General features: G+C 47.3%; 1 protein-coding gene across 5 annotated transcripts in view; it reads right to left on the bottom strand.

Moving 5' to 3' along the window:
• LOC116104016 (guanylate cyclase 2G) overlaps positions 1-10000 on the bottom strand; it is a 53905-nt gene that overhangs the window by 31020 nt on the left and 12885 nt on the right. For 3 of the 5 annotated variants that reach the window (XM_031390702.1, XM_031390704.1, XM_031390707.1), the window contains exons 3-9: positions 9732-9844; positions 7412-7597; positions 5239-5380; positions 3894-4029; positions 2818-2930; positions 1949-2124; positions 383-520 (exon numbers count right to left, since the gene is read on the bottom strand). In XM_031390702.1, coding sequence (XP_031246562.1) covers positions 383-520; positions 1949-2124; positions 2818-2930; positions 3894-4029; positions 5239-5380; positions 7412-7597; positions 9732-9844 — 1004 coding nt within the window. The remainder of the gene's footprint in view (positions 1-382; positions 521-1948; positions 2125-2817; positions 2931-3893; positions 4030-5238; positions 5381-7411; positions 7598-9731; positions 9845-10000) is intronic. The other 2 variants (XM_031390705.1, XM_031390706.1) reach the window with 2 other exon arrangements.

Here is a 10000-nt window from a genome sequence, read left to right on the forward strand (position 1 = left end):
TTTTTTTTTTTTTTTTTGGTTTTTCGAGACAGTTTTTTTCTGTATAGCCCTGACTGTCCTGAAACTCACTCTGTAGACCAGGCTGGCCTCGAACTCAGAAATCCTCCTTCCTTTGCCTCCCAAGTGCTGGGATTAAAGGCATGGGCCACCACTGTCCGGCTTAAGTTACTTTTTAACTAACATGTAGTAGTTGTACAAAAATGTTTCTGCATTATTTTTTAATGTGTCTCAGTTCTCAGAGTTACAGAAACACCAGTCTAGAGACACACATCCATCTGGGATTTCGGTTGGAGACTGTCCTTGCACTCATAATGGCCAGTCTGACCAAATATGTTTGGAGAATGGGACAGACATCCACATTAGCACTCATGCCCGGAAGTACCTGGTAAAGCCCCACGGGGACATAGAACAGCTCTTCATCCTGGTGACTCTTGACAAAGGAGCCACAATCTGCAGAAATCTTCACAGAAGGTGCATTACTATCATTACATCTTGACACAGGTGTGCCTCGGTGGGACGGCTGGAAAACAAGACACAGCTCAGTTGTCCTCAGCAGCCTGGCCGAGTACCCAGGGGATGGGATATTTTATAGATGATAATAAAGATGAATTTTAAAGTCACATAGTCAATACCTGGGAAACCCAGGCTTTGAACTCTGATCTTCCTGATCTAAACTCTGAATATCTGTTTGGGGCGTGCCTCACTCTAGGCCTCTGTACCAGTGTGGGTAGTACAGGCTCTAAGTGGGGGCAGACTGCCTATATTTGTGCGTTCGCTGGGGTACTTAACATAGAGGTGGGGGTGAGTCCTTTGTGCTTGGAGAAGGAAGAGGAAACTTAACTCTCTGGAGACTTTTGAAGCTAACTGATTAATAGAAGCCGATCTTCTGGTTTTAGGACACTGAAAAGTACCAGACTGGGAGCAGTCAATCTTCCAGCCTTCAGCACCCCAAATCCTGACATGTTCCATGTGACCTTTCTCCTTGACAGTATTAGCAATTCTCCCTACTGTTACCTCCTACTGCCACCTCCTCCCAGAAGCCTTCCAGTTACTCTCCGTTTCAGGGCTTTAACCTCACCAAGGAGACATCCCTCTGCCCAAGTGCCTTCCTCTGGGCTTGGTCTACACTGGATGGTGGACTGTTATGATTGTTATGCAAATGAACTATGTACCACCCAGTAGATTAAAAGGTTGTTGTTGTTTTGAATAGAACTGGATGCCCCTCATGACTGTCTTTAATGTCTGAACACCTCCACTGAATTGAGGGGAGCTTTAGAGGAGTGCCAGTTATTTCTAAATAGTCAAAAGCTGAGTTTCAGCCACAAATGGAATATATATGTCAACTTCCCCTCCGGAGAGAGGCTCAGGGAGTTTTGTGGTGGGCCAGTTGAAAGATCATAAAAGATGGATGAATGCAAGGCTGGACTCTGGCCATGAACTCACAGATACTGTGGTTAACTGCACAAGATCTACACAAGAGCAAACCAGTTACAAAGTCCAGCACAGAGCTGGGAGTTGCTCTTGGGAGTGGGGGGTTGGGCTGCTGAGGAAAAAAGAGAAAGTCACGGTTGGGTGGAGTGGGTAACCACTGATACACACATTTATGCATGTAGATTTGGTGTTGTGGAAGGGACATGAAGTTAGGAGAGAAACAGGAGATATTAGGGGGTGAAGTGGAGGGAAGAAATACAGGTATAGATAAAACCAAGATACATTGTCATCACGTATGTATGATATAGACAAACAATTCAATGTTTTAAAAAAGTCACTGACTTTCGGGGCTGCAGGGCAGCATTCTCAGATCAATGTAGCCTAGAAAGGAAACGCAGGTCCTGAGACCGCGCTGCCTGCTCACTTCACTGGTGAGTTGGGCCCTGGCTATGTTCTTACTGGAGAAGTTCCTAGGAGAGGTCCCTTGGTAAGTCACAAGGAAAGTGTGTGGCCTCACTTTGTGCTGAGGCAGAAGAACGATGCTGTCATAAGGGATCTGCCACAAGGTGTCTCCAGGATGGCTCTGCACCTTCCCTCTCAGCCTCCTTACCACCAGAGCGGTGATGGCAGCTGCTGAGGCAAGAACCAGGAATGTCACCGTGGGGATCACAGCAGTCATGGTCGCTGTCATACCTGGAAGAAGAGATGGCCATCCCTCAGGCCCACCTATGGGCAGAGCTGAGCATGTCCCCACCAAGCAGGTGTCTCAAAGACTGTCCAGATACTGTGAAGGTTGTGACATGCGGAAGCCATTCAGACTTGCCAGCTCCTCACCCTACCCGGCTACCATGGCAACTCTAGTCAGCCCTTTGTTAACGGAGACTTCTGTGGTAAGAACTTAGCACTGATTTCTAACACTTTTGTTGGACACTTCCTATGCACTCTCTACTGTGCTCTTCTCCAGGCATGCTCTATCTAATTCAAAAAGCCGGGCTCCTAACCACTGAGCCATACTCCTCCTGCCAGAATACTTCTGCCTCCCAGGAAGAAGGTCTATATGTCAAACTTCAGGAGCTAAGACTCCTTACTGCAATGACTCGTAATGGAAGGCAGGCAACAGTGCTTCTAGAAGGTATGATGGTATCTGCAAACACGCTCAACTCTGACTAGAGGGTTGCTCTTCTTCACCATCCACAAAGCACAGGACAGTCTCACACAGAAAACTTTTCTGCCCCAAAGAGTGGGGCTGCGAAACCCTCGCCGCCCGCTCGCCCTCTCACACGCCCACTCACTCGCCCGCCCGCCCGCCCGCTCGCTCGCTCGCCGGTCCACCCACTCGCCCGCCCGCCCGCTCGCCCGATCCCTTCTCTAAGCTGCCACGCTTGCCTGCTACAGTGGGAGGCTTCGTTTTGCAAAAGTCATTATGAAATCCACAGCCGGCTTTATACTCAGGAAGGGAGCCATGGGGCCATGAGATGTTCGAGTCATTCCTCAAGGGTCTTTAAAGCAAAGAAGATAAAGGTCAGCATCGAGTGTATTTGTTCCACCCGTCTTTACCACATAAAAAACAAACACACAAACCAGGGGCTGGAGAGGTGTCTCCGTGGGTAAAGACACTTGCTCTGAAGCCCAGTGGCCCAGTTAGATCCCCGGAACTCACATGATGCTTCCATCAGAACTAAGTCATGCATGCCACGGCATACACATGCCCCACCCCGTGCATACATGCCTGAATGCACACACAGAGATGAATACATATAAACAATCAAAAACCAGCAAGCAGGCCTCAGTCCTTTAATTCAAACCTCTAGTGACTTGATGAGTGTTTTTCTAACTCCCTTACATCCTTCAGACTTCAGATCTACATTACCACCATGTAATGTAGAGAGGGCGATGCCTCTTTTTCATCCTGGTAGAATAGCTTCCATGGTCTTGTAACTTAAACCGTGTCTCTTTTGACTGAATGCTGCAAGTGTCAGCATTATTGGGTATTATTGGGTATTATTGGGAATGGGATCCATCTAGGGCATCAAAGGAGGCAAAGCTGTGGAGGTGGAGTTGGGATCCTGCGCTCCTGAATGCCTGTCCTGGGTCCTAAAAAGAGCCATATTCACATTCTGGGCAAAACTCCCATAAGATCCCAAAGTTGATCTTTATGGGTTCAGAAAGCTCTGACATTGTAACGTGGTATTGTCTTCTACAAAGTCCATGCTTAAGGACGGATTGTGTGTGTGTTCATTGCGCACATATATACATATAAAAAATGCCTTGGGTTTTCACATGAGGTTGCAATATTGTGTTAGACTACATTTATAACTATCCTGAAATGTGTGCAGCCCACAGGACACGAGTTGGACATACCTGAGTGAATAGACGGTTTAGTGGAATATTAGAACTGGATCCCAAATTTCTGGTCCCCCCACCTACAGCATGATTAATCTTATTGAAGTGACCAGCGGTACCTGATTACTTTCTGAAAACTGTCATAATGAAGAAAAGGAAGAAAGAGGGATCTGTTTCCAGATTTCTGCACAGCATAGATGGAGTAATCCACATGCCTTTTCCCCTGGGAGTCCAGAAGCACAGGACCGGTGATTCCTGGAAAGAGATGTTACTTCCACCAGGTGAGGGTGACATGGCTCTCATGGCTGAACACGGCAGCCCAGCCCATCACACATGGATGCAAGACTATGCCATTTCACAAAGCCTGAGCTAGAGTCAACATGAACACCAACAGACAGAAGATGGCTAAGAAGTGCAGTAACGCTGGGATGGCAGGTGGACCTCTCTAGCTCCAAATTTGAGGCTTATCCGGTGTCAAGAAAAAAACTGAAGACTCAAAATTAAGCCAGCTTGCATGCATTTCACACCAAACTGTTTCCCATGAAATCAGAAAATGTACTGGAAGCTGAATGAGCACAGGGCAGCAGCTGGCTGGGGATGAAGGACAGACAGCTGCCTCTCTGGTCCCTGCCGTGCTGGCCACTCACCTCTAGGCATCCCTGAGACACAGGTTTGCAAAGGTCTGTCCCTTCCTTCTGACTCTGGTGGGTGCTGAAGCTTTGGCAGCGTGCTCAGCTTCAGAGGTTTCTTGTTCTTGCTTGGTACATGCTAAACTCTGGTTATCAAGGGGAGGCCTCAGAAATGGGAAGAACACCTGCTCTACACCCCAAACCAGAAGCCATGCCCTGGCATCAGGTTCCACTGAGGACAGGGCAAAATATTGTCATGTGTGAAGTAGCTTCTATGTGTCTGGCTCTGTGATCTTGGTGACCTCACACACCTAGAAAAGGAGTAACTCAGTCGTATCACACGTGCCCTAGAGACACAGTGTCCCAAGTCCGCCTTCCAGAGCTAAGAGAGGCAGAGTTGGGCCTAGGGCCCATTTCTTCCTGGGATATCACACTGTCTCCCTTATATACTAAAGGTAAGTCCCTTTGTGTGTGTGGAGGGAGGGGGCATTATTAGAAGCTGTTTTGTGAGTGTGTGTGTGTGTGAGAGAGAGAGAGAGAGAGAGAGAAAGAGAGAGAGAGAGAGAGAGAGAGAGAGAGAGAGAGAGAGCTCTCAGAGGGACGAAGACGGGACAAGGATGAGGATCAGAGGCCTCCTCATCCCCTGGTCTGGGAAACCCAGAGCTGTCAGGAAGCCTTAAGCCCATATGCCCTATGAAAAGACTAGAATCTTGTTGAGATCATAAATATTCTGTAACAGAATGAGGCAGGCCTTTGAGGAAACTACAACACGTGTCCAGTATCTCCAGGTCCACAGGGATGTGGCTAAGAAGCCTGAGCTCAAAACCCACCTTACCCTGCAGTGTGACCCGACCAGCTCTCAGGGTGCTAATCAGCTGCTGCCCATCCCGGAAGTCTTTCTCAGCCTTCATCATTTCCTCCACAGTGTGAGCGTAGAGTAAGAGGGTATCGTGCAAGTAGGCAGAATAAGGACTCACCTTCAAAAAAGAGAAGCAAACACGGTGTGCACACCCCGAGCTCCCACCACCGGGCTAGAAAAAAATCATTTTTTATCCTCTGAGCACAGGACAAGCCCACTGAGAAGGAAGGAAGCTACGTCACGCCCACACCAGACAATAGCAAACCTAGCTGTCCAAGTCTTCAACTTTCCTCGTGTGTCTCTGTTGTCTAACTGGATCACACTCTCAGACCAAGAACAGCTCCTGAGGCATCGCTATTTGTAGGGAGGGGGTGAGGCATGGGTGGAAGATTCAGAAGCCAGAATGTCTGTCATTTTTCCCACTGTGAGAGCAGACACATGCTCTGTAACCTCTATGGGTCTCAGCTCACTCACTTATAACCTGGGATGAAATGATTCGTGAAACATGAGTGTGGCTGGATGGGACAGATGCCCACAGTAGTTCTTCAGTACTTTGATCAACAAAACACTCATGCATACATGCACACACACACCCACAAACACCCACACACATACACACACACAACACCTCTTCCCCACAGCAGCTGGAACGGAGAGATCCCTATAGGCCATCTTCTCTCACACAGATACACACACATATACACATGCATATACACATACACACATACATATATACCTGTACATGCATGCACATCACACATATACACTCACACACACATATACACATACATTACACACACACATACACACAATACATTACATACATACATTATACACTCACACACGTACATGCATTACACATGCATACACACATAAACATGCATACACACATACACACATAAATATACACATACACATACCTATATTAAACATTCACACACATAAACACACATATACATACACACATACATTACACTCACACACATACATATAAACACACATGTGCACACACACATGCGCACACAAATATGCACACACGTACACACACACCATCATCATAGTTGGGTCTACAGTCTGACTCACTCCTCATCAAGCCCCTGTCTCCAGTGTCTTGGCTTGGCCGCAGAGTGGAAGCAGCTCCTTCTCCTGCCAGGATTCTCGGTAAACTCTGCCATGTTGTTCTTCCTCTGTGCACAGTCATGTTTCTGCTGGCCGACATGCCCTTTCATGGCTGCCTGCCCTCACAGAGCCCATCTGCCTGCATGACCTCTGCCACTCCCCATTTGACAGTTTCATCCTGACTGGTAGTCTCAGGATGACTGGAGTCATCCTCCTGACAAAGACCATCAGCGTAGTCTGAGGTTCCCATTGGCTTCTCTTCTGCTATGTCAACAGAGTGTATTGTCACACTCAAGGCCACAACCTGGAAGGTAGATGCCTCTGAGGATTCCACTTCATGTTTGAGAAAATCCAGCTATGAGGAAATTAGGTAATTTACTCAAAGGCTCCACAGTTAGTAAAAGTTAGTAAACAGCAAAGGCCAGTAGCTTCCATCCCATAACTCTGACTTCTCTGTGGTCACGGGTATGAACACCACAAAAGAACATCACACCATTGTTTGTATTGGGCTATGGAAGTCAAGTGTGTGTGGGGGGCGGTATTGGGGTGTGTGGGGTGTGTGTTTGACTGTGTGTGTGTGTGTGTGTGTGTTTGGTCTGTGGTATGTGTGGTGTGTGTGGTGTGTGAGGTGGGGGCGGGACTGTGTGTATATGTGTGTGACTGTGTACGTAAATGTAATATGTGTATGTGCGTGTGTGTATATGTGTGCACATGTGTGTATGAGTGGGTAGGTGTGTATGAGTGTGTGTGTGTCTCTGTGTGAATGTGGATGCATGAGTATATGTGTATGTGTGTATATATATATATATGTATGTGTTTATGTGTGTATGTGTGTGCATATGTATCTGAGTATGTATATATATATATACACACATATATATACATATATATAGGCATTGTGTGCGTGCGTGCGTGCGTGCATGCGTGCATGTGTGTGTGTGTGTGTGTGTGTGTGTGTGTGGTTGGAGGAGAAGAGGCAGACAGAAGAAAGAGACATGCCTAATCGACTGTGGAGAAGCTGCCAGCAGACCTGGTTCTCTGAGGAGATGGGGCTTTGAAAGGGTGGCCTCCTCAGCCTTTGGTGGACTTGCTTCCGGAAACCTTCATCTCCAGCGTCTCCTCCATAGGCGCTGGGCGCGATGAGAAACACCGACTCATAGACTTTGGGAAAGTGTGTTACCTTGTCCTTTGTCAGTACTTCCTTCCAAAAACTGTCCTAAAATGTCACAAAGTAAATGTCACCATGCTATAGGAAATGACCCGTGGAGCCCAACTACATTCAAAGCAGCACTGCACTTAAATTGTCATATGCTAATTCTCGGAAGTGCAATAACTCCAGAAGGTTCTGCAATACTAGGTTCAGGCCAGAGAATAAAGAAGGGAAAACACTCTGGGCACCGAGCAGCTAAGACACGTAAGGCTTACGTAAGAGCAAAGACTGCCAAGCCCAGCACATTTAGGACCGCCTGGTCCCATCGTGCTTTGTGGGTTCGCTGTTTATCACCATCAGTAGCATCTAGATGTTGATCTGCTCTGACAGGTGTGATCACTGCATGGATCCCAAATTCCCTAGTGCCAGCATGTCTAGAGGTGCACACGCATGTGTGTGTACACGTACAATGTATGTGTACTTTACATAACTGATATTACATTATACGGTTACTCTGCAGCTTGATTTTTTTTTTTTTACAGCATAAACCTAACTGAAAATCATTTTATCAAATGGATTTCTGCCTTGTTTTAAGAAGCAGGGTGATACTGTGTGAACACTTCACAGTACACTCTACGTTGTGTGTTCTTGTTCTATAGAGTCAGTTGGCATTGCCCATCAGAGATTTCCAAGGAAGCAGGAAGGACAGGAAGTGACTGTCTGCAAACAGGAAGTGACTGTCTGCAAACCCTAAAGGCTGCCCCATCCTCGCCTCCCTCCGTCTACCTGCAAGCAAAGAGGAGGGGAATGTGAGGAAGGGGCTGGTAATGACAAATGGAGGGAAGAGGATGCCCCGGGAAGTAAGGAGCGGTAGAGTTCCAGCCACCTAGAGAAACCTGAGGCGGCTTGACCGTCCAACACTTCCTGACAAAGGAGGGGAAATACGATCATTATCCCTCTTTACATCAACTTTGCTCCACGGTAGTTCTGAATATATAAAACAAGTTCACTTTAGAAAGGAAAACCCACTGACTAGAAACTACACTGTAGACAGGCAGTGAAAGAAAGGCGCGTGGCCCTTTTAGATGTCTTTAGTGTAGTAAGCGCAGACCCTGAGGCTGCCCTGGGCTTGAACTCACACACATAGTAGGTGTGCAGCCTTGGATAGCTTATTTCACCTCTCTGGGCCTCCATATCTTATTCTGTTAAAGAAGTTAGAACAAAGACTCAGTGTGAAACAGTAGTTGGGCAACTTGGGAGTGCTGAGACTGTAGATGAGCTACCTCACTGGCCTGACCGAAGTCTTGGGTTTGAGAGTTAGAAGGAGGATCATTCCTGTCTGGCAGCAGCAGAGGTCAAATATCTACTTAGTACTTGTGGTAAGTATGTGGTACTTCAGCCTTTTCATGGTCAAGGAAGCAAATCACCTGAGAACTGTTTCATGGGCCAGTGAAACGGCCTCTACAGGCCTGTGTGAGCTTCAACAAGGACATGGGGAAACAACTGTGGAAAGACAGAATGGGAGCCGCCAGCCTGAGAGTCCTTCAGACAGGCTTATGTACTTGACAGAAATGAGAGTTCCAGTGATGTGTGCTTGCCTAGAGAGCAGAGGCTGGCTGGAGCCAGCTAACCTCGTTGTATCCCAGACCTTGTCCCTCACTATCTGCAGAGGAACTCTGTGTAAATGCTTTCAGTTCAGTCTTGGACTATTTTAGTGTGTGTATGTGTTCAGGGGTGTGTGTAGATACATTCATGCTCATGTGAGTGCATGTGTGTATGTGTGTTCAAGCGCATGTACACACGTGTGTATGCATATGTGTGGGGGTCAGAGGTCAACCTTGAGTGTTGTTTTAGATGTCACTTCCTTTCACATTTTTGGCAGGGTCTCTCGGCGGCCTGAGCTCACCAACTAGGCTAGGTGGGATAACAATAAAGTCCTAGGAAGCCACCCATTCCACACTTCTCCAGAACAGGGATTACAAGTGTGGGCCACCAAGACTTTTAAAGTGGGTTCCAAGGATCAAGGTGTGTGTCGAGTACTTTACTGACTGAGCTGTAACCCCAGCCCTGGTCTTAAGATGAACTTTCAGGGTACTCACTTTCAGGGTACTCCTAGAGCTGTGGTATCTAGTTCTCAAACACATTCTACCACCCGGCAGTTCTTATCACCTGTCACTACAGAGCCACTGACCAACCCTACCTCCTCCAGATGCTGCAAGAGGATGAAAGCAAATTCTCCTGTGTTGAGTCCCAGGTCCTCTGCAGCCTGCAGAACACGCCTTGCATCCTCCAAACTGCAGACTAGGATGATAACTAGAAGAAAGGGGAAACGGTCAGCCAGTGGCCCGTGCTCACATAAGCACGTGTGTGTGCATCATACACTCTCCCGCACACACAGGCGCACTCCTTTTTAATGTCTAAAATAAAACCACTGCAAACAAGACACAACCTTTTTATTTCTTGGAAAAT

The sequence above is a fragment of the Mastomys coucha genome, unplaced genomic scaffold (genome assembly GCF_008632895.1).
Source record: "Mastomys coucha isolate ucsf_1 unplaced genomic scaffold, UCSF_Mcou_1 pScaffold21, whole genome shotgun sequence".
NCBI classification, from domain to species: Eukaryota; Metazoa; Chordata; class Mammalia; order Rodentia; family Muridae; genus Mastomys; species Mastomys coucha.